This window comes from Bactrocera latifrons, unplaced genomic scaffold, assembly GCF_001853355.1.
Source record: "Bactrocera latifrons isolate USDA-ARS-PBARC rearing strain unplaced genomic scaffold, ASM185335v1 scaffold_697, whole genome shotgun sequence".
Taxonomy (NCBI): Eukaryota; Metazoa; Arthropoda; class Insecta; order Diptera; family Tephritidae; genus Bactrocera; species Bactrocera latifrons.
Genome location: NW_017537375.1, coordinates 50,127 through 74,226, shown reverse-complemented (window position 1 = coordinate 74,226; position 24,100 = coordinate 50,127). Strand labels below are relative to the sequence as shown.

General features: G+C 38.3%; 4 protein-coding genes across 7 annotated transcripts in view; 1 reads left to right on the top strand and 3 right to left on the bottom strand.

The window, feature by feature from the left end:
• Positions 1–2,297: 2,297 nt before the first annotated feature.
• Positions 2,298–3,901, bottom strand: LOC108975754 (synapse-associated protein of 47 kDa-like; the record flags this gene model as incomplete). The annotated part of the gene is given in 2 exon segments (XM_018944455.1): positions 2,298–3,566; positions 3,642–3,901. A coding segment is annotated over 1 exon segment (221 nt), but the record flags the coding sequence as incomplete, so codon positions are not given.
• A 1,421-nt stretch (positions 3,902–5,322) lies between these two features.
• On the bottom strand, positions 5,323–6,441 carry LOC108975752 (mitochondrial import inner membrane translocase subunit Tim16). Its single transcript, XM_018944454.1, has 2 exons — positions 6,134–6,441; positions 5,323–6,060 (listed from the first exon to the last, which is right to left on the bottom strand). The coding sequence occupies exons 1-2, from the start codon at positions 6,294–6,296 to the stop codon at positions 5,843–5,845; spliced, it is 381 nt and encodes a 126-aa protein (XP_018799999.1). The 5' UTR covers positions 6,297–6,441; the 3' UTR covers positions 5,323–5,842.
• Positions 6,442–6,746: 305 nt separating this feature from the next.
• The window catches only part of LOC108975755 (F-box/LRR-repeat protein 7), a 47,633-nt gene continuing 30,279 nt past the window's right edge, over positions 6,747–24,100 (bottom strand). For all 4 annotated transcript variants that reach the window (XM_018944458.1, XM_018944456.1, XM_018944460.1 and 1 more), the window contains exons 3-6: positions 9,363–10,106; positions 8,464–9,297; positions 8,197–8,376; positions 6,747–7,995 (exon numbers count right to left, since the gene is read on the bottom strand). In XM_018944458.1, coding sequence (XP_018800003.1) covers positions 7,460–7,995; positions 8,197–8,376; positions 8,464–9,297; positions 9,363–10,017 — 2,205 coding nt within the window. In that variant the 5' untranslated portion in view covers positions 10,018–10,106 and the 3' untranslated portion in view covers positions 6,747–7,459. The remainder of the gene's footprint in view (positions 7,996–8,196; positions 8,377–8,463; positions 9,298–9,362; positions 10,107–24,100) is intronic.
• Positions 21,929–22,392, top strand: LOC108975756 (kunitz-type serine protease inhibitor HCRG2-like). Its single transcript, XM_018944461.1, has 2 exons — positions 21,929–22,070; positions 22,160–22,392. The coding sequence occupies exons 1-2, from the start codon at positions 21,989–21,991 to the stop codon at positions 22,324–22,326; spliced, it is 249 nt and encodes an 82-aa protein (XP_018800006.1). The 5' UTR covers positions 21,929–21,988; the 3' UTR covers positions 22,327–22,392.

Here is a 24,100-nt window from a genome sequence, read left to right as displayed (position 1 = left end):
CATACAAACTGAATTTTCAAAATCAAGTACTTGTAAGGMAAACTTTTTTATTTGAGAAGGTACCTGCACGAAATTCTACACGAATTATTATTCAAAGGAAAGGTACAATCTCTGCATAAATTATTCAGATCGGACTACTATAGCATATAGCTACCATACAAACTGGSYGCTATTGTATGGACWACTTTTTTATTTGAGGAGATTTACTAACGAAATCCGACTAGAATTATTGTCCAAAACAACGCTACAATCTTCAAGTTAACTGTTCGGATCGGYCTACTATAGSATATATGTAGTTGCCATACAAACTGAGCAATCAGAACCAGGTAAAGCTTTTTAGTTTCGACTAAATACTGCCGTTTTTCGGTATTCAATAGTAAAGCGAATTCGTATTATAATTTCGACAAATTTAACCCGTTTATTTAAATATATGTATATATGTATGTATGTATGTATTCACACAGTAATATTTTAATGGATACAAGCACTATAAATACATACATATATATATGTACGTTCCATGTTTACACACACACTTCTTCATTATTTTTTATAGAAAAACTAGACCAAACAAAGAATAAATATTATATTTAAATCAACTTAAGWGTTTAACAAATTGTGTCAAATGTCAAAAATATTAGTTCATAATTTTCAACAAACAAAAAATACTTCAATTACATATGCCAACACATAACAATTCTCGGTAAGGCAGAATAACTGTTATGAAAAAACAATAAGCAAGGTCACTTTAACACGCTATGCTTGCATAAAAGAAGTTAGCATGATAAATTTGTAGTTGCATAAATGAATATACATGCAAATATWAAAAATAAACGCCAAAAATACGAATCAAGCGTGAGAATGATAAATTCAAATAGCCGTGAAGAACACGAAAATGCAAAAACATATTGCAAGAAAAGGCAATAAATAAGAACAATAATCAAAAAATTGATATAAAGTTCTTAAGGGATCTAAATCAAAGTTGTAATTGTTGAACCGGTAGCTTGGAAACCAGTTTGGTTGCATATTTACATACTTGGTATTCAGCCAGCAACACAAAGTCATGTAAGAGCATGCAAAATTTATAAATACCGTTGTGGATAATAGAGAAATGTCAAAAGCTGTTGTATACACTTGTCTCATAATCAGATATATTAAAAATTKCTTGCTTGAAAATGAAATATGAACAGCAAATAATTATGCAAGTGAAAAATAATAACAATAATTTTCGGGTTCCACGTTTTTTTTAATGATAATTATTAAAAAGAAGTAATTGAGCGCTCTGCCACAAGGTGAAGCAAAGTTAAAAATTGGTACAAGGGCTTCACTGAGCAAAAATGTCAGCTGACAATGTACTTTTACGATTATGTCCGCGCATTATTGTTCTTTTTTATTACTTTAATCTGGTATTTGCTGATAAGAATAATGTGTCACACAAACCCTTTCCACCGTAAGTTGCAAAGTTAAAAATGGAACAAAATATTTCATTTTAATTTTCGCTGTTACGTACTCATTGCAACTTGATAACAGTTGAAAGGGCATGTCGGATGGAGGTCATATGTGAGTATCTACTCATTTGCACTCCACTTTTTACGCATTACTCTCACCGTTGTAGCCATTATAATGGGTAACTCTGCAGATTTTGGGTTTGGCAGCTGCAAAAATGCTTAAGTGAGTGCCGCGTTAGTCACGAGGTTGGAAAGGTAAATAATTTTTCTTTACTCTAACAGAAAATGTTTATAACTTCTGATTATATAAGAAATGGTGACTGCGTATTAACTTGCTATTGGATTAACTGCATAATTACAAGGTTATGTATTCTAAGGGAGTGACATTTTTCAGTGRCACAAGTGTTACAACAAAGTTATGTAGGTCAAATTAGTATTAGCGTAATTTGAAATTACTTTCGTTATTAACACATTCAAATTTTTTAAATGCCATCAAATTGTAAACTGATCAGCATTTTAAATTCGTTTAAACCGATTTGCACTATTCATACACCACCTACAAATGAATTAATTTACAAACACTACAGGTTAAGTAATTTTATCTGCTATTTTATAAATTTAAAAATATACTATATGTTACTTATGCCACTAGTATCACATATATTMACTTTACCAAAATAGTTGTTTTTAATTAATTTTTAAAATATTTCCCAATGATTAAATATTGTACGATTCACCAAYAAACCAAAAACAAAAACAAATTCATAGTTAAAAGGAAATATAAACTTTCAGTTGCAATTTAGCGTTTGTGTTTTTCTTCTTCTTTTTATTATATTTTAAARTACTCACCTTTTAGCGCCCTCTTCACCTTCMACAGGCTGCTCCCCACTGACGCCAGCTGCATTCGCTGCTTGTTCGGCGCCTGCAGCTGGTGTTGGTGCTGCTGTAGCAGCGGATACTTCCGGAGCGGCAACAGCATCTTGGGTAGGTGCAGGCACATCTTCGTCGGCTTGACCGCCCTTGACGGCGCCCACCAATGAAGTAAATTGATTTGTTAGGCCAGAGAACATTTTCGTCCACTAACTGGTTTTCTCCTTTTACAAATTTTTCTTCACGCAAAATATATTTGCCAACAATGCACTTGCTGGCACTTTTCTATATCAATTGATACGTGTGTATTGGTGGGAGTGTTTCCGACTCCAAGTAACTTAATATGTATGTAGTGCAAGAGTAGACTTGTAGACGTCGTACCGATTATGGTCTTAAGGTAGTAACTAGTGCGTGGAAGAGCAGAATAACGAACACACTGCAAGACAAAACTATAGTGCTGCTGTGCTTGTTGTTTTGTTAGTGGGTGGCGAGTATTAAATGCGCGTCACAAAGTTTTTGTGGAATGTACAATAGATATGCCCCGAATAAGATAACAGGGGTTGTTTGTTCGTGTGGAGAACAAGTTCCCACGAATCTCTTCACGTTTTCACGAGTTCTTTAAACACGAACACTGAGTTATACGATTGCTACGGCTGTTGACTACTTTGCAGGTTATTTTTGCTTTTTTTCAATTTCTTTTTTACTTTCTTTGGCCAATATGAACTTTTCAATGTTAAAATATTTTGTATTTAATTTTATTAAAACCCTTTAGTTTCACTATTTTTGCTTAATTTTTTTGTTTTGTTTTTGTTTTACAGAGAACGGGGGCAAGGTAAAATTAGCATTTATTTGACCGTGTGTTTTTTGTCAATGACCAATTGTAAATCAATAAATTYCGAATTTTTGGATATGCGAATATGTTGGATTTTCTGTAATGATATATGTACATACGTAAAATATTATAAATATGTTACACTTGAAAACTCGCGATTATTACTTAATATGTGTCAATGAAGACTCATTATTATAAAATTGCACACTTTAATCGATATTACATGCAAGTACGTTGCAGATACGCGTACTATAGTATATAGGATTGCTGAACTGTAATGTTAGCTATGCTTTTGGCCAATGCCTTACAATGCTGACTTCTGGCTCAATATGGAGCTTTTTTAAAGAAAGTAGCTGACTTTAGAGACTTTTCAATTATTGCTTCCAACTTCGGCGAAGGTCCTCTGAAAACTGTCACTGCAAAGGAATTACATTTGCTAGAAAGCATTAATTCGTTATACTCAGTTTCGCTGCAAAGAAAATTTCACTTACGTTGGAATGCGCAGACATGCAGAACGATAACGTCTGTAAATGGGAATCTGTTCTTGCTCTTGCTGTAGTTGGGTGGTAGGAAATTAATCTTTGTACGTGTACTTTGTGCTGGAATTTCGTTTGAGTTTTGACGTTTTCGAAAACACACTCACTGTCTAGCTGCGTTTCAATGTTAAGTATCGTACTATTTTAATATGAAAAATTATTACTATCTTTTAGGATATATATTTGCACAAATGGTTTATTAACTTTTGTTTTAATTCCAAATTCCTATGTTATCATTTTTGTTATTTTTTTTTTTTTTGTACCTTTACAGTGTTGCATGGGTTTACTCTTTTTCTGGAAAAATAATATCGGGATCGATACATTTATATAAATGTATATCGGCTTAAATAATAAATTAACAAAACTATAATAAAATTAATTGCAACTGGCWATTTTTCTTAGTGGCGTTGCACAAAATATAAGGAATGTAATAACAAATTGTAATCTGAATTTAAAACTTCATACTTATATTTCATTTTGGCCAGTTTCCGCAATGTCTTAATAGCAACCAACTGTCTGTTATGTTCCTGCTAACTTAACCACAACTTCTTCTCTTGGTATTAAAGGCTTTTTAAAAACCAGGAAGTAGCTGGCAGAGTGCTGCTAATCAACAATTGGGGAAACGGTTTTTAACTCTACGCGGCAGCTCTCTAAATTAGAACTGTATCTGCTGTACAGTCTGGCAGCCCTTATATAGTAGATCTTTTATTATACTTAGCCATCGAACATTCTGGCAACTACGAATTTCGCAATTTTGTTAAACCTGGCAGTTTTGTCCCACCAGCTGTGTTCGTCATGTGCTGAACACAATGCTCGCGATAGACTGCAGCAGCACGACAGTGAACTGAAAAKGGCGTTGTGAATCCTACKACATGAACAAAATAACGCAGTTGTCCATTTTGCATGTACACAATTTCGTTGTGGCCATACTAATACCTTGCACTTCAATGAAATTTTTATATTYTGTTCAAAGTGAAATTTTTTATGCAAAAAAATAAGTAAATAGGTAAATTTATYCGTTTAAATTATCAATTGTTATTACAAATGATGTAACAGAGATATTTTATGCTTTTATTTGTAAAATAACGTCAGGTTTATTAGAGCTTTGAGTAATTTGACATTTTACCTATTAGTGGCATCACCACTCCTCCTCATCTCTCGACTGTCGTCTTACTGTCGTTGGCAAATATAAGAAAATGTTGAAGTTAGTGAGAACGACAACTGTCGTGCAGCTGTCAAAATAAGTGTGTCAATAAGAACGTGTGTATTTTAATATTTGACAGATGTCGTTTGCAATCTGTCGCGAGCATTGTGTTCAACACAGCACAGTATAAATATACACGATCATTCTGACTAGCTGAGTCGATTTATCCATATCAGTTTGTTTGTCCGTGTTTCTGTATAACTAAAAACTAATCTCTGAGCTAAGAGATATCGATCTGAAATTGTGAGCACGTCCTGTTCTCCGCAAACAGCTGCATTTATCAAACACATATATGTAGCTGTCATACAAACTGAACGATCAAAATGAAGTTCCTGTATGGAACCTTTTTTTTTTTTTATTTGTGAAGGGTATTCTTACCTTGGTGATACCAAAGTTAACATTGTTTTGTTTAAAAGTAACAAAAACATAATAGTGTTGCATTTCCAAAAATTATCTTGGAAATAATGTACAGAGCATTTTTTAATAAAAACATTTTTTTATTAATGTTTACACATATTTTTTAAGTTTCAACAAGTTCATATATATTTTTATGCAAGACATGCTCGCACTTTAAAGACTTTATTTGAAAGCAGGAGAGGTGTTAGTCAAGCGCTCTATACACAGTACAAAGGAACTTATTGTCTTCCAGCCACTTTTTTGCAAAATCTTAAAATAAATTCAAGTTTTATTTCTAAACTAACATTTTCTTATTTACAATGCCTTTGATCGTTATACAAAAAACATGGCAAGCGCATTGATCTCCTGCATTTTTAGCCCGTGCTTTGTTCTACGTTGTATTTACTGTCAATCGTTTTTTTTCTTTCATCGCAATTTCAAAGATTTTCTTTTACCGCTTACGTTAAATAAATTCTAGAAAAATTAACCTATTTATAGATATCAAATAATTATGCGCAATTGCTAATTATTTTCATCACAATAGCATTGCACCTCATCACGTTTCACTTTGTTTTGACCGTGCCGCATCCATTTGATGTTTCAACTCATGATCAATACGTTCCTTTGCACGAAACACTTTTGACTGTATATAAAAGGAACCGCCTTTCGCTTTTTCATTCACCGCAAACAAATGTTCATAGTTTTTAATAACTTTCTGCAGATCCTTCAAATCGTCCACATTCAATATTTGTTTGGCCTCTTCCAATGTCATGCCTGCACAACGATGTAAAAAGACAAATGCAATTGAAATACTWATTTGTATAAATATAATTAGCATTTAATTTACCAGTTCGCGCATTAGCTTCCGCACGTTTTTCTCCCTGCTGTCCACCACCGCCGCGACGTGCAGCCTCCTGTGATGCCGCTATTTCTTGCTTCAACGCTTTCGCAAATGCACGACCAATGGCTTGGCTGCCAAGCACAATAATCTGCGCCAAATATTTCGCCATGTTTCAGTTCGTTTTTGTTTGAAAATATCGAAAGTGTACACCTTTACTTTCAATATTATTTATTAATGTGAAAATACTGTAAACTTTTAGTCAGTAATGCGAAAATTGCCTGTTTACAAGTTGACATTACACAATCGTTTCTAACCTAAACCTGGTATTGGTTTATCAGATGTTTTTGGCATATACTTTTATGAACTTGGCAGCACTGCTAACCGACAACAGGATGACAAAAAATTTAAATTCCTACACATTTTGAATACAAATTAGATGTGTTGGCGCAATAAATAATTTMTATAAGGATTTAACAATTAAATGAWGCGCGTTTATTCAATTGTGTTCAGTGTCATTTATTATTAATATATGCATACATATATAATGATTTTTATATGTAATTCAATAAAAAATAATAATTTACATAAACAAAAACAAACACTGTCAATTATACTAAATAATTTTGTTTCATCAATTATCATATTAACGAAATTTTAATTTACTTGCATAATTTATATGTATCTACTGTATTTACAAGTTCGTTAAAATATGTTTTATAAATATTATATATATAAGTAAATGAAGATAGAAACGTTTGCACAACGCTTGAGACAGCAAATACCTAAACATAGATTGCTTCTATAAAATTAAAAAAATAAGTAAAATACACATATGTAAATATTTGCTACGCATTATTTTCCGTAAACTGACAAGTTTGKTGGAATTCATTAAAAAATTGGAAAATCTAGTATAAGCTGCGCTAGCCGGTCAAAGTAGCGTATTAATAAAAGAATAAGATGGGCTAAAAGGAAATGATAATTATGCAGTTATACCGTTTTATGTGAGTGCATATGATTTTCTGACAGCTGTGTATATTTTTTGCAACTCCATTTACGAATCCAMGTTTAGATGAAAATTACTTTGTRATAATAAGTTTAAATGCAGAGTATTTCAAGTGAGCAGTATAGCAAAGTCTATACGAAATCTTGTGTGCTACTTCAATTTAATTTCATTTTGTGAAATATTTCTAACTTCATTAAGTCCAAAAAACCTAAACGCACATACAGGAAATTCATTATATTGCCTCTATTCACCATTGTGCCACACACACTTTACTAAAAATTATAATGACCATGCGTACAACACGCCATTTATGTATAACACTTGACGCCTCAACAGAAACCTGGATTTGTGTGTTCTATAACGCAGCGCTTACAGTATTTCTTCACCGCCCGATAGCCCTCTATCGATATCTGGCAATCCTGTATATTCAGCTGTTGTAGGCCGCGACAGTAGTAAGCAATGCACTGCACGCCACGGTCCGTTATCATATCACAATTCCGCAAACTGAGCTTCTTCAAATTCGGACAGCTTTCGGCGAGCGCACGCAGACCCGCATCGCTCACATCGCACTTGCCGATGTCAAGTGCACGCAGACGCGGACAGGAATGTGCCAGCACAGTGATGGAATCATCGCTCACCGCTTCACAGCCGCGCGCATTTAGGTAACGCAGCTTATAGCAGCGACGCGCGATCACTTTGAGTCCAGCATCGGAGACGCGATCACACTTCGCWACGGAGAGGTAACGTAAAACAGCGCCGAGTTTGGCGAGTTCATAGAGACCGAAATCGGTAATGTTTACGCAATCGGATATGCTGAGCTCCTTGAGTGCGATGCAAAAACTTGGTACGAATTTCAAGCCGGCATCTGGAAGCATAATAATTTAGTATACATATATCTGTATGTATGTAGTTATAACCAGCGATAAAGGGATGCCGTCAGCTTGGCCGTCTTTCTTCTTCCATGACCTCAACCCAACTGTCAAAGTTCACACTTTCAATGACATTCGAGTTGGAAATCTTTTTTATCGCTGRTTAAAACTATTGCGTGAGTTCTGTCAATACGCACCTGTAATTTTTATACAGCGTCTAAGGTATAGATACACCAGTTGTGGACAATTTTTCACCACGATTTTAAGTCCGACGTCGTCTAAGACAATACAATCCGTCAGATCTAAATATTGYAGCAGCAGACGGCGTGGTTGTTCCAGATTTGGATGCGTGCTGATGCTGACCACCTGACTGCAGCCTGGAAGATATAAAATGATGAACATAAGTCACTCCATTTTAGCTTTATAAAGTCTTTACACTTTAATACACTTGCAATCGTACTTACCSGTCACATCGAGATGCTGCAAATTTGTACATTTTGTAAGTACGTCCATGAGCGCTTGATTCGACACCTGCATGCAGGTTTGCAGCTGCAGATGTGTCAATTCCGGGCAGCGTCGCGTTAACAACTGCAARCCTTTATCGGAAATTCGACAGCCCTCGGAGAGCATTACACGCTCAACTTCCGGACACGAGCCGTTGCATGTTTGCCCGCACAATTGTCGGAAAATCATTTTTAGCGTCTTATCGCCATTCAGGTGTTCACCTTTCAGCGAGATCACCTTCCAGAGCACTGGGCGCCAGGCRAGTTGGTCRAAACGTCGACACACSCGCGCCAAAATACACAACTCGCAACTGTCGAACCAGTTGAAAATCTTCAARACCACATCGTCGGGTAGCCGATCGAAGAGTGGTCCCGAACGGAAGGTCTTCTTATTCCATGGTGGTGGCGCGACATTGTCGTGTCGTGTGCGTGTCACTGTTGTTAAAGTGGTSGTCGACGGCGGTGGGTGGTGTACGATGCTATGCGTTGTGATTGTGTTTGGATGATGACCCGTTGGCGAGGGCGAAACAAGCGTGGCATAACCTTGATCCAGACTAGGTGAGAAGCGTCCGATGTTGCATAGCCCATCGGAGAGACTTTTCACTTTGGTATGATGGAAACGTTGATCCAGCGCAAGGTTAGAGGATGTGGTATTGTTGCTGGTATTGGCAAAATTTTCCAAATGATTGGAAGAGCTGAATGCATCCGTCGGTGAACCGGTGCGATTTAGCAGGTAACGATCCGAACCGCTCGTTTCGCTGGGACTGGAGGCGTGGTGGCGCAAGTAGTGCGCATCTAGCATGAAGAAAAGTGCAATTAAAATAAATTTCATCAAAATTTGCACGATTGCCGAAACTCACCCGCTAGTCGTTCGGTGCCATTATTATAATTGCATATATTACGCAGYCCGTCTTCGAGAAAATAGCGCTCATTCTGAAAATGACTCGCCTCCGAACCCAAGGGAAGCGCACGTATCGCATTGCCCAAGTAGAGCGCGTCCATTTTCTTCTCCAAAAAGTATTGCATATTACGTGTGCTACCACCATTGACCGCACTGGACACCGTCGGTACGCTGCAACGTCCACCCTGATGTCTAGTTATACGGCCGCCTGTTGTACTACCGCCATGTGAGCCGCTATGCGGCAACTGATACATTTCTGGTAGCGTGTGATTACGTTGCGCGGTCGCATTCAGCGCCGTTGCAGCTACTGCAGCAGTTTCCGCATCTTCTTCAATGTTAACCAATTCATTGAGCAGACCATCTACGGTATCACCTTGTTGCGAAGCCGATGGTGTGTAGATGATATCGTCGGCGTCGATGCTGAGGTCCGGCGATTTGCGTGACATTTGATAGACCTGCGGATCGAGTGGACTGGAACTGAGTGGATGATGATATGGCGGTTGATGATGTCCCGTCAGCGAATCGATGACGGTGCTACTGTTGCGTCCCAGTGATGCCAGCGGACATTCGAGACTTGTAGGCGCTTGTGCGCGACGTGCGGTCTGATGCGACATGCTGAATACGGTGGTGGTGAGAAAAATGTAGATGCTGCCGACGACAACGACAGAAAGCACGCTTGCAGAAGCCTAAAGTTGGTGGTGAGCTGCAAATAAAAATTATGTTATATTGTAGCTGTATGTGTTATTTAATATACAGGTAATAAAGTATCGAATTTAAGCTATAGCTGTCGTACACACTGACCGGTCTAATTGAAGCCCTTATATGGTGTATTTAATTATTAAGAAAAATAGTTTCACAAAATTTGACCTTGGGTATTGTGCAAGACAACGATTATGTTGGATTCTTTTGCTGATTCGGAGATCAGACATGGGCTACTATAAGCAATYCGTTGTGATGTCACAAAAACAGAACTCCCGTTTTCGATCTTACAATCACGAGCTCGGTGGGATATCTGAAGGTGTGAGCTTCCAAGTCTTTGAGCCGTGRAATCGCAAACGCGGAGAATTCAATAAGAAAGTGTTGATATATTTCTACCTCGTCACCTTACATACAGATCGCCTCCGGTAARATTTTCAACATTATAGATGCCGACAGGGAGAAGACGCTGGTCTTACTAAAGGCAAAGAGCTCACTGGATCTCTTACGATCGMTTTTTCMATTTTACCGATTCGGGTTCCTAGATCAGTAGTTTTACAGTTGCTCGCGATTCCGCTATGACCTAGCCTCCATGCAAATGATAACGAGGATAGGCACTCCTTATCATCCATAGAAATGGCTTGCTTATGGTGTCATAGAGTGAGAAGATTACTTTTGCCAATAATTTTTTTGCAGCAGTAGAAGGCAATCGATACCTTCTTGCCTTTCGTCGGGTTAATTGCCACTTCCGGCCGCCCAATTTTTTTACAACGCTGAGATACCCTCGCGTCAACTTGTAAACGGTACTAAAAACCTTSCTTTGACCATGTGTACTTGATCGTCTGTATAACCAATCATCCTGCAGCAACGATCTTCAAATTTCAGCAGGTCGTTAACGACTAAGATTCATAGAAGAGGAGAAAAAACTCCATCTTGTGGTGGGCTCCAACTCACATTTCGCAGAGCACGTATGCTGCCTCATTCCGTCACTTACACGCATAGAAGACTGAGAATAAGGAATTTGTGGTTCGATTTAACGCCAAACCGATCAAGAGCTGTATCAATATCAATATCTAGGAAGTTCCGAACAGCGAATTCTTTAAGCCTTATGGCTACCTAAGGGCAGGGCACAATGTTATGCAGTGCATTATTCACTGACATATTTTTAAAATAGATGGTCTTTCGGAATGCACCTCCCCTATGCGCGTCTTTAGAAGCCTGTCAAAATATTTCAGTAAGAAAAAGCTAATACTTTGGCGCTTTAAGTCCTTGGTCGAATGTTTGGTATTACTGAAGGGCTCAGTAGAGCTACTCGKTTCGTTTCTGTGAAGATCACTTAATTTGAATAAAATATTTTGAGACCGAGCCATTTTTTAAGGGTTGCGTATATTAAAATAGACTTAACGGGTTCAATTTAGACAATATGAATCGATCCATTTTAAGCTTCTTCACATCTTAATCTAGAGACAGTCAATGTTTCGACAGTTTTCCGAAAGGCCGGGAGGTCATAGTCAACTTTTGATGGACTATTCTCCAATTTCAATATTCGCTGAGTGTTTCATGTCAAAACTGAAGCTGTGTTCAACCCACGAAGCCATGCTGCTTCGAATTATAAATATTTACGAGACTGTTTATTTGCCGAACTCAATAAGTTGTTTGCTCTCAGTTCCATAAAACGAGTAGTTGGACTAAAGTTGCATGTAAATGATATTTTGTGAGAAATCAACCGAGTCGCAGTCTTATCAAACSGACCTCGTATGTCCCCTAGAAAAATATCACATATATTTGTTTGTGCCCTGTAAGCGTAATTTTATACACTTTCTGCTTTGCTTCTGCTCCAATTTACAAGAACTCGCCTGTAACCAATCTCCAAGCAGCGATCTCTCGAACATCAAAAAATACATCGATCTCGCAAGGCTGAGGCAGCGAGAAAATTATGGGGCGCTTCAGCTGCTGCTGCGCGTTTATTACATTTTTACATTAAACCGAGCAATTGCTGGCTTTGTTGTGATAACTCTTATTGTTGTTGTTGTGCTGTTGATACTCTGCGGCCAGCAAAATATGCAAATCAACTGACGGACACGTTCAATGCGCTACATTACATGCATGAGTATGTATGTATGTATGTGCCGGCGAGTGCGTGTTATAAAGCGAATAATCTGCATGTGTACATGGCTTACAACAATAGCAACAAACCTCTCGCTAACAACATAGCCAACYAAATCCATAATCGCAGCAAAATTACGACAGCTGTTCGGCATTACGACAAATTCGAGCGACCGGCAAAGAGGAAACGAGGCATTTATATGTATATAAATGTATGTATATATATATTTTTTATAAATGTGCGGCCACAATTAGCTACACTGCCGCCTTCCGAACGCTCGGCCAACTTAAATGCTGGAAGCACTACTGTCGCTTGTGCTATCAATCGCGCTATTGATCCTCGTCGCCCTCGTCCCTTATTGCTACCGAGACGCTTCTTCATTTCGTCTGATTGCGCAYAATCTTAGTTGCCGGGTGGCGGGGGGCAAGTAGAGTGTATTGATTCACAGGCAGGTATCGACATGCTTTAAATGCACATTCCATGCTCATTATTTTGATGCATTTTCAGTGCTGCAGGGCATGGTCGCAATGCACTATCATCCCAGCAACAGCAACAATAAGTATGTACTGTGTAGCGACGAATTTAACACTGCGGAATGTTGGCTAGCACAACGGAAAGTGGTATTTTTCGAGTCTCAACTACTTGTCCTGCTTTGAAGATCTTTCAACGTGCGTTTTTTTTTTTTTGACTTCTCAATAAAGACCGTTCTTCCACACTGGCTGGGTTTGAATTTTCGCATCTAAGCCGTTATATCCACTTGATTACTTATATGTGAAAATATTCTCCGAAAAATTAAAGTTGATCCGGCAAAAAGCTTCGGCTATRCATATAGACGTAAGTATGTTATAACTTTGTTGAATCAGCTCTAAAACGCATTTTTTTCCAAACGTTGTTTTTAGAGTCAGTGAGAAAAATTTCGCCTCGCAAAAACGACTTTTTTTTTGAAAGCCCCATTTTGTCATAATGAAAAATTTTGACCGGTRCTTTGATCACTAACAGGTCAATTGAAAATTCCGCTACCATAGTAAAACAAATTTTTTATTAGACAAAATTCGCTTCCAACTTTTGGGTACCATTTTTGTAGTACAATTTGTTGTTTGCTTCAAAATAGGCCTCAGTTTTGGCGTTCACGTCTTCATTAGACGAAAATTTAATCCCAACGCGTTTTCTTTTGAGATTTTAGAACAGAAAATAGTCGCTGGGGGCCAGATCATAATTATCATAATTTTTACTGACTTGTGATACAGTGCATTGTCTTTGTGAAAAAGCTCTTTCCTTTACTTCAAATGTGGTCCCTTTCCGGCGATTTCGTCCTTAAAATGATCTAAGATACTTTCTTCACGGTATTTAATAGAATTCCAAGCGCCAAGCAAATACAGACGCCATAACCTTGCCAGTCGACTGCTGTGTTTTTCCACGCTTTGGAGCGGGTTCATTATGTGTAGTCCACTCGGATGACTGAATGATTGTTGGTTTTGGTCAAAGATGAGCACGCATAGTACCCACTTTCTCACAAAAAAAAAAAAAAAAAAAAAAAAAAAAAAAAAAAAAAAAAAAAAAAAAAAAATTAAAAAAAAAATAAAAAATACTCATGAGTGATATGATGTGTCTATCAGTTGATATCTTTAGAGTACCTGCTATCTCAAATCCCCTCACTGTACGGCAATCCAAAATTATTTTGTGGATTTTTCGGATATTTTCGTCGGTAACAACCTCTTTTGTTCGTGCACTGTGTTCACCGTCTTCGGTGTTTTATTCTCCACGTCTAAACTCAGCATACCAATCTCTGATAGTTGTTTTTCCTAGGGCAGTATCCGGAAACTGTTTTTTTAATAATAAGAAAAGTTGATTCACTCAAAATGATACAATTCACAAASTAATGATCTGACAGCTGTCAAATAAGCGCCTTTTGAAGGTTAGAGCTAACTAAAAACCATGTGGCTTTAATTCTAGTTCTGTTACCTGCATTTAAGTAATGGTGTAATAAATTTTTTTTGAAATAATTTAAAGCAGAATAATTTTCTTCACYGCCAAAATCCGCTTTTCGGAAATCTTCCAGAAGATCGGCTACCGGATCAATACGCATACTTTACTTTGGTATGAGGTTACATTSCACTTACAAAAGCTAAGAATAGTGGAAAGGGTAGACCAACGAAAACAAAAGTTAATCGAATGCTGCTGAATTTAGTTGCTTAGGTCTACCAACTCTGCAAGTTTTCCAGAGGGGTCTAGAAAATATAAGGCATTTAAACTAAAGAATGWATAAAGCCGCTTACATACTCGAAAAAACGATAATTCAACAACTCCCCTGAGGCCGATGCCGAAAGATGATGCTTAGTGACACGGCTAGTCTGAGTTAATTGTTTTCGATAGCCTCCATATAAACGAAGTGAAAGTGAAGCTTCCAACATCAGGTGAGTCTATCAACGGATAATCTATCGTTGAAATAAATGCTTAGGACTTTTCTCATCAACTAATTTTATCCCTGAAGAGCATTTTGGTATTAGACTGAACAGAGGTTATGCCGTCAATAAGAAATTAATATTTYTTATGGAAAGCTTTTCTAGAAGTATAGTCCACCTGTAAGGACGGCCAACGCGTGTTTATGTTTCTCAGCTAACAAAAGTTAGGAAACCGAAAGCAAAGTTCCTATACTTGTCAGAAGTATAATTGAAGGTTTTCTCATTTCCTGCCAAAAGATCAAASTTCGTTAAAAGCAGCTTACCATGTAAGCGATGAAAAATTTAAAAAATTTAAAAAAAATTGTAATAACGTAGCTTTGAATCCCATTCAAACCAAAATCTAAAATATGACATCTTCTAAWAGCTCCGCAGACAATCTGAAACCTTTTGCGAACAAGTATGACACTTCTGCCAGCATCATCATTACCAAGCCTGTTGATCTGCGTTCTTTTGCATTTGATATTATCATTGCATCTATATCTATTTCATGTGTGTGAATGTGTTCAAGCCGTACATAYRTATGTACGCACATACAAATTTCCCTAGAGCAATGGAAATTTATGCACGTYCACTGGGCGGGAATTAGATTGGTCGCGGTGATTGCGACCGAGCTTATACAACGGAGGGCGCTTTTCTAGCACATTGCGGCGACTGAACCCTTTATAATGAGTGAACCTTTACCAAGCGGGACGATCATAAATTGTGTTTCTAAAAATAGATATATTTAAGGAGGTATGTATGTAATTAAGAAAGCCTGTGTTAGAAAATGTGATTTAATTTTCTTGACATCGGAAGTGATAGCAGCTTTTCTAACTACAAATACGAAGAACTGTATGACTTAGTAGTTAGTATGATTCTATGCCAAATTTCACATCAAAATAAGTATTAGTGTTTAGTATACGCGTCTGTGAAACATGCTTTCCCACAACCAGGATGTCATGAAACGTGATGAGTTTTAGATGTATGCCTACGACCCGGCAACAGGTGATCAATAGATCGAATATCGTGGCAAAGGTGCAACGAAGCCGAAAAGGCCACGTCAATGCAGGTCAATCGAGTTGTGCTGCAAATCCGAATTCCTTCCGATCGGCCAAGCTGTCAACGAGGAATACTRTTTGAGTGTTATGTAAAGCTATTCATATAATGAGGTCGGAATTATGTGCCGAAACCACATGGCACCGTCGCATATTGCATTGATTCTTCGTGAGTTTTTMRCCAAATTTTGGACYAATATCGTACCGCAATCACCGCATTCTCCTGATWTAGCTCCWTGCKATTTCTGGCTATCTTGCAACCAGTATTAACACCAACTACAATATATGCCTCAGATTCCAAAGCGGAATAACTCTTGCCGACAGGTCTACTACGGACTGCGTAGGCAATGGAGAAATAAAGTACTCCCTCGACGTGCCAAAGACCAAACTCTATAAGTTACTCATTATACCCGTACTGCTATATGGTGCAGAGRCGTGAGCTATGACAACATGTGATGACTCGACGTTACGAGTTTTCGCGAGAAAGGTTCCGCGCAAGATTTATGGTACTTTGCGCATTGGCAMCGCCGAATATCRCATTCGATGAAACGATGAGTTGTATGAGACATACGACGATATTGACATAGTTCAACGAATTAAGAGACAACGGCTACGCTGGCTAGGTCATATCGTCCGAATGGATGAAAACACTCCAGCTCTGAAATGGAAGATCTCAACTTCGTTGGAGAGTTTAGGTGGAGAAGAATCTGCCTGCACTTGGTATCYCSAATTGGCGTCAAGYTGCGAAAATAACAAACGACTGGCGCGATGATGGCTAATCTCTCAAATTGACTGGGCATTACACCTAGAGTGAGCCCTAATATAATACATACTTGTATTACAAATTACAAGTACCTTTCTTTTCATATTGAAAAATCGGCTTTCATTGCGAGCACTTGCCGAAAACTGTCATTTCCAATTTCTTTTTAATTCAAAATTGAGGTACATAAATTTTTAGTATATATTCAACGTAAATAGTTACAAGATAAGATTAAAAACAAAAAAAAAAAAAAATGCGCTATCAACCTTGGAAGCAATCTTTACATTTAAGAACACTACGAACACCAAATAAATTCAACAAATTCTGTGGTGTTAATTCAACATTCGCAAGATTCTACAAAGCGACGAAACAGCAATCTCTCGAAACAAGAATACGTCAATTGGAGAAGAGTAAAACTTATGCTAGTACCAATCGTATAACTAAAAGAAGGAGGGAAGAAAAATATAAAAAGGAGAAAATCAATGCATTAATAGAGCTCAGCCGACAATACGATGCGCTTCGGGCCGAGCAAAAACATTTAGAGAGGCAAATAAAAAATCGAACGACAGTTCTGATGAAAGCAGTATATAGACATAAACAGAGCACGAAAAAACTCGGCGAATTAGAACGGACTTTGGCGACCTATAGCGAGCAGTTAAAACCAGCCGTAAGTAATAACGTTTTACGTGCAGCGGTCGAGCATAGCTTGAATGGAGAAATTACCCAAGTAAACCACAATAAATTASAAATCTTACGTAGAATGGGTGGAAGTGAGCCAAATACCGACATTTACTCCGAACTTATGCCTGACATCGTACAGAAATATAGCGCAATGCGTAAATATGCCAGACGTTGGATGCAAAAGGCGAATATTAAGAGAAGACACACAACGGGCATGGATATAGCTACCATAATTAAAAAGCAGCGCATGAGCTGGGAGCCGAMAGCGAGACTTTTGCGCGAAACGTATGCAATGCAAAACATTGTGCCTACAATGACCAATGAGCAATATGAACGTGAAATTTCACTGAAATCGCATAGTGCTACAAGTGTTTTTCATGACGTAAGTAACAATCGAAATGAACAGAAGATAACCGATAGCCTTAAAAGCGTATTGCCACCACTAGAAGCTGTAGTTGCTAGCGAGGAGAGCAGTAAGTTGACTAAACGAAGAAAAATACTAAAATCCAAACAAAGTGCCACTTCCGATTTAAACGAAAGTGCAAAGAGACGACGTACTGGCAAGCGAAGAAGTCGAGCTCGAAGAAGATCAAGTCGCAAGAGCCAACAAAGTGTAACATCAGATGGGCTCAAAAAAGCACAAAGAAAGAGAAAAGGTAGAAAAAAAAGTATTAAAAGTCTTGACAGTGGCGGACAGGATATGAARCAAAGTAGACGTGGTCAAAATGTTCGCAAAGGTCGAAAACGTCAGAGTAAGGAAAAGTCGAAAGTCAGTCAAATAACTCAGGAGGCCGAAAGTCGTGCCGGAACAGTGCAATCAGTTGTTGATGAGAAAATCGCTAAAGAAAATCCATTGCTCGAAATGAATTTACAACAACAATCAGTTCCTGTACAAATGAAGAAAGCCAGCATAAACGGAAAAACTGCGCTAGATAAATTAAAAGAAAGGAAAAGTGGTGAATTTGATAAACCACAATCAGATACGAACAATCAATTTCATGCGCTCGAAGAATACTGGGGTGTACCGTTACGTACTGATTGCACGCTAGACAAATTGGAACGATTGAATAGCATACTAGACGAGCTTATAGTCGAAGAGGAGAAAAAACCATCGCCACCACTAAAGCACATGCTATCATCTCGAAACGTTGCCCGAAAATCGAGAAAACGCGAAATGCGGGATTTAGAGAAATTGCTGGTGCTACTCAAAGAGTGTAAAAAATGTCAGAAAAAGCAGGAGAAGGCGAAAGCGGCCGAGCGTGATTTCGCCGTGTTATGCAAAAAGGAATATGATGTTGCCATAAAAAATGCAGCTGGACTGCCGGACTACTTTCCGGAAGACTCGGACTTCAGTGTGATGTGTTCTTGTAATAACGTGTCATAACGGAACAGTGAAATGCAATGGTTGCAAAGGAGTTTCACAATTCGGTCGGAATGTTGTCTGTCGCTGCTGATTGCGCAATATTTTCGGTATTATTATGCGCATATGAATGTATGCTAAGTAGATGCTAAATTTATTTACCGCGGAGCTCATCAGCTGGAGCTCTGTCTGCTAAAGACAATGAAGTATACACAGATAATATATTTTATTGATTTGAACAAAGAGAGCTACAGCTGGTTGCATTATCTGAATAAGTTGTGGCTATTTTATAAAAAATAAAATAAAAATTGCATATGTTTAAATGAAATTTGTGTAGGTACTTGAAAGCGTGAACGGCACGAGGAGGGTGAACCATTTCGAGGCTGACTACTTTTTTGAAGAAAAACACAGAAACTTAAAATTTAATAGGGAATGTTTGTTATCATTCGAAAAAAACATTCTTTGTCATTTATTTTCTGAAGCTACGTTTCAGATGGTCCATCCGTTGAGTCCAATTTTCGATGACTTGTTCGAGCATTTCGACTGGGAACTGGCGAATGACATGCGTTATGCTTTGCTCCTAGGACTGAATAAAAATGGGATGGAAGTCTAACGGTGTGAAATCACACGATCTTGGTGCCCAATCGACCGGCTTAAAACGTGAAATTATCTGCTCATTGAAGCGATCTTCCAATAAAACCATTGCTTGATGCGATTTGCAGAAAGTGACACCGTCTTGTTAAAGCCAAATGTCGTCGAGATCACGCCGTAACTTCAATTTCGGGCATAAATTCGGGATAACAACCGGTTTGAAGAAATATGGACCGATTATTCCACAAGCTCACAAACTATACCAAATCGCTTTTTCTGAATGAAATTGCAGCTCTATAATCTTTTTAGGTTACTCTTCGTTCCAAATGCGGCTAGTACTGAATTCCAGCATAGAAAAATTCATCAAGCTACCTCGCTGCCTCCGGACCGAAAAACTACCAACCAGATCGATCATCTTGTGATATACGGAAGACACATTTCCAGTGTTTTAGACGTGCGTACGCTCTGAGGTCCTAACATCGACTCGGATTACTATCTTGTTGCRGTCAAAATACGCATTTGCTTCTGTTTAGCAAAAAACACACGTCAACAAACACAAARAAGGTTCGGCGGAACTGTTGGATGGCGTTTCAAGACTTTACGTACAAAGGCAAAAGACAGCTGGTACGATGAGGAATGCCGAGTCGCAGTGGAAAGAAAACAGACTGCCTACCAGACTGCAAGGTTACAATCGAACACAATGCGTGTGAGAAGGCATAAGAAGTTGAAAAAGAAGAACTAGCAGAAGKTTTCCAGACCGGAGCATGAAGAACTCCTAAGTGATCTAGGGACTTATGTCAAGAGCACACTGATTCCTCAATAGATGACGACGAAGAGGGCGTTCAATTGCCCGATCATGAAGTAGTTCGAATAGCAATTGCCCGTCTGAAGAACAACAAAGCGGCGGTGASCGATAGATTGCTGAATGGATTAGGACTGGAAAATCCAAAACTGACCAGATATTCGCCATTCGTCAAATCTTGGRAAAGACCTGTGTAAAGAGGATCGACATACACCACATCTTCGTCGATTTCACAGATGCTTTTGACAGCACGACAAGGAACTGCTTTTATGCCGTTATGTCTGAATTTGGTATCCCGGCAAAATGACATCGATATCTATGACCTTAACAATCGTGCCGTTGGTTCTGCTTTCTGCAGACTGGATAAGCATACGAAGCAAATGGGTTTGATAGTGAATGAGGGCAAGACGAAATATCTCCTGCCATCAAAAAAATAGCCGTCGTACTCGCGGCTTGGCTCCTATGTCACTGTCTCATCTAATCAGTCGTAACTTCGAAGTCGTGAATAATTATATCTGTCTTGGAACGARCATTAACACCAATAAGGAAAGTCCTCTCTCGTCGAACAAATACCAAACTCTGTATATCACTCATCATCCCCGTCCTGCTCTATGGTGCTTAGGCAGGCATAACGGTGACAGCATCTGATGAGTCGGCGTTACTAGTTTTCGAGAGAAAGATTCTGCAGTAGTTTAATGTTTCTTTGCGCATTGGCAACGGCGAATATCGCATTCGATGGAATATGAGACATCCACATGGTTCAGCGAATTAAAAGACAGCAGCTACGCTAGGTAGGTTATGCCGTCCAAATGGATGAAAACACTCCAGGTTTGAGAGTATTTGACGCAGAGGAAGTGGAAGACCACCACTCCGTTGGAAAGAGCAGCTTGAGAGTGACCTGGCCTCACTTGGTATCTCCAATTGACGCCAAGAACGATTGGCGCGCTTTTGTAAACTCGGCTATAACCGCGTAAGCGGTGTCAACGTCAATAAATAAGAAGAAGAATAATTAAATTTGGATTAGACTCTATAGAAATATTTCCCCCTGCTGGTAGGGGGGACCCYTCCAGGGCGGGGGGAAACCGAATATACCCGCGGCAAGGCATGCCTGTCGTAAGAGGCGACTATAAGCCATATGCACTATGTCAGGCTTTAGAGACCATGTTTTGATGTCAACATGGTCTAAGTCAAATAAGTGCTATAATATTCAGCTGGAAGTCAAATTCTAARCTTTATRTYTATATCTCAAAATATAAGGCATTTGTCACAGCTACAAATGCAACCAGTCATTGAGTTTATACGGGAACTCAACTGGAAGTAGCAAATAGTTACAAAGTCAGACCAAAGACTATAACCTGGTACCACGGGGAGCAGTAAGCCCTTGGAGGTAACTCCAATGTGGAGTCGCACTGCGGCCGGGTGCCGGATCCAAAGTACGGCAGAGGTTTTTGATGGGCCTCGTACCCGACCAMGGTGACTAGGGTGTCCCTATCTACCCGAACCAATTGGAACCAAGGATTAAATGCAAAATGCATTTATGCTTTGGGGCGCTGATCAACGCATTGTATTGATCTACGTGCTTCTAGCAATAGAAAGCACCGTGGAGTTTAGTCTTTCATAGACAGGTATTCACGTTAAAACACATTGGCTCTCTATAGAAATATTAACTAAAATTTTTAGAAGGTTGTACTCTGGGTAAGACRGTTAGCTCAAAATGCGACCGTTCTTACTTGTTTTTATATTTTTGTTATTGCTGTAAGTAGGGCTTTTAGTAGCGGCAACTAGACCTACGAATACATTTGCATTATACATTTATATATACGTCTTTTGCACACATAACTGCACACAGAGGCGAATATAGTATTACTTCAATTGGCCTGAATGAATATGAGCCTCTCTACGCATTATGGAATTTTATACAAATTGTAACAGCTGCTTAAATACATACATGAACAGTTATAACGAAGACCCGAATTGAAAAATATTTATTAAAGCAAAATATTATTATTACCAGTCAGTAATTGAACAACTGCTTCGGCGAAGTCACAACTTCAGCTCTAAGATATAGCCGATAATAAAAAATTGTTAAAATATGTCCGTCAGCCGTGCGATTTTAGGCGTTTTTTTCTTAGTGGTGCTTATGAATTTTCTGGCCGTCGATGCGCAAAATGTTGGTAAGAAAATATTTCAAACATAAATTATCAAAAAATTTTGTATAATGCGTTAAGAAGATCTTTAAATGCATTGATTGYATTATTTTCAGTTTGCTCGCAGCCGCGTCTAGTTGGTCAATGTCGCGCCTTGTTGCGTCGCTACTATTACGATTTCACTTCGAATGCTTGTAAGCAGTTCTACTATGGTGGTTGCGGTGGAAACGGCAATAATTTTGTAAGAAAATCAGACTGTAAAGCTGCTTGTGTAGGAAATTAGTATGTGTCTTTTATAAAGCGATTGGAAATTGTGTGATAATAAAGATTTTGTAATTGACGAATTTATTTTATACTGGTTTATAAGTGATTTGTTTTTTTTTTTTTGGGTGAATATTTTTGTTTAATTGAGTGAGGCCGCAATTGAATAAAGGAAATTTTAATCACTAAAACTTTATTTTTATGAAAAAATTTTCATTTACTCTAAAGTAAAATCTGAAAGTTGGTACGAAAGTGGTTACGAGACTTGCAGTTACTCAGAGTGGTCGAAGCGAAAAATTCTCAGGAAAGCAATGCAAAAAATATCAGCGAAGTTATATTATAATATATATATGTACCTTGCACTATGTACGAACAAGGTTATTTAGTATAATTCTAAATCAGTTACTTCTAGATATGCAAACCATTAACAGTTTGTTCAGTGTTGATCAAGGAGTACCTAACCTCGCTATTAAAAGCATGAACTGTATTTGTGATAAGAATGGTATGGGTGCCAGGTCACAGCGGAATCGCAGGAAATTGTAAAGCTGATGAACTGGCAAGGAAATGCATACTAGAACTGCTATCAGTAGAATGGTAGCGGGTCTGTGATCCCGTATCCCTCTTGTGTTCTACTACTACATAGCTGGGCTTCGCGAGAGCTTGACCAGCGCTGGGCTATCATCGGTACATGTGCTGTGGGAAAAGCGAGATCGATCACTAGACATCTACTGATCTATTTGCCCTCAGTAAGGCTAGCYTTTCACTAGTTAGGGGGATTTTAACACGCCATTGCCCTATTGGCGCCCATGCTGTAAGGCTAGGAATCTAACCMGACGCCATCTGCAGAAGCTGTATGGAAGAAGATGAGGTGGAAACAACTCAACACTTCCTTCTCGATTGTGTCGTGTTTGGGAGGTCAAGACTAAAACACTTGGGATACCTTCAGACATTTTGCAAATTTGTACTGGCTGCTAAACGTTTTGCTATTTTATAAGTTCCAACACAGGACTTCTTCTCACATGCGATCTTACTTAATCTAACGTATGCCAAACACGAAATTGAAAGCGTTTCTACATCAATATTAAAGTTAATACTTATAACATTGAAAGAAAAACTTGTACGCAGTAAGATCTTCAATAAATTGTTAATAATCACAATCGCACTGAAGAATAGAAAGTCAGAACCAACCACCAGCTTCTTTCACAGCAACTCATTTCAAGTCACGTTTCACTCTAAAAGGAATTGATGTGTAGACAATATATAAAGTGGTCGACTGCAGTTTATTTTAAGGCTCATACGTAAATCTTCACCCGTCATGTTGTCATAGACGCGTTTTGAAGCACTGCTACCATATTTCTTAATGTTTATTTCGACTAATCGAAAGGAGATTTTTTTGAGCTATCGACAAATTGAGTGTGAGTGGGATCCAACGTGAACAAAGGCAGCCATCATGAAGCTGCTGAGCTAGTTCACATAAAAAGTTGTAAAAAATAAYCGCACGATAATGTTCGTGACTTGATTCCATTTTTGGATGAGAAGAATATTTTGAGTTACCGTAAACAACACWAGTAGCGCGCGCATGTCAAAATGTTCTAAGTATGTATGTATAACACCAAAAATGTCAAACTTTATAATAAAATTGTAAGTTACCAGATGGTTGCCAGATGACAAAATACAAAAGGTAACCCACGTAATAGTGCTGTTAAAACATACGCTAGTAAGCAAGTCCACAACCGAGTTGTTGAATTAACCTTCAATTCTTTTGGTTGTTTGATTTGTACGGTACTAATAGTAGA

Bases quoted from the DNA above. Each gene is read 5' to 3' on its own strand.
- LOC108975752 (XM_018944454.1), bottom strand. From the start codon at position 6,296: ATGGCGAAATATTTGGCGCAGATTATTGTGCTTGGCAGCCAAGCCATT. The intron at 6,061-6,133 runs GTAAATTAAATG...ATCGTTGTGCAG, and splicing joins GGAAGCTAATGCGCGAACTG to GCATGACATTGGAAGAGGCC.
- LOC108975756 (XM_018944461.1), top strand. From the start codon at position 21,989: ATGTCCGTCAGCCGTGCGATTTTAGGCGTTTTTTTCTTAGTGGTGCTT.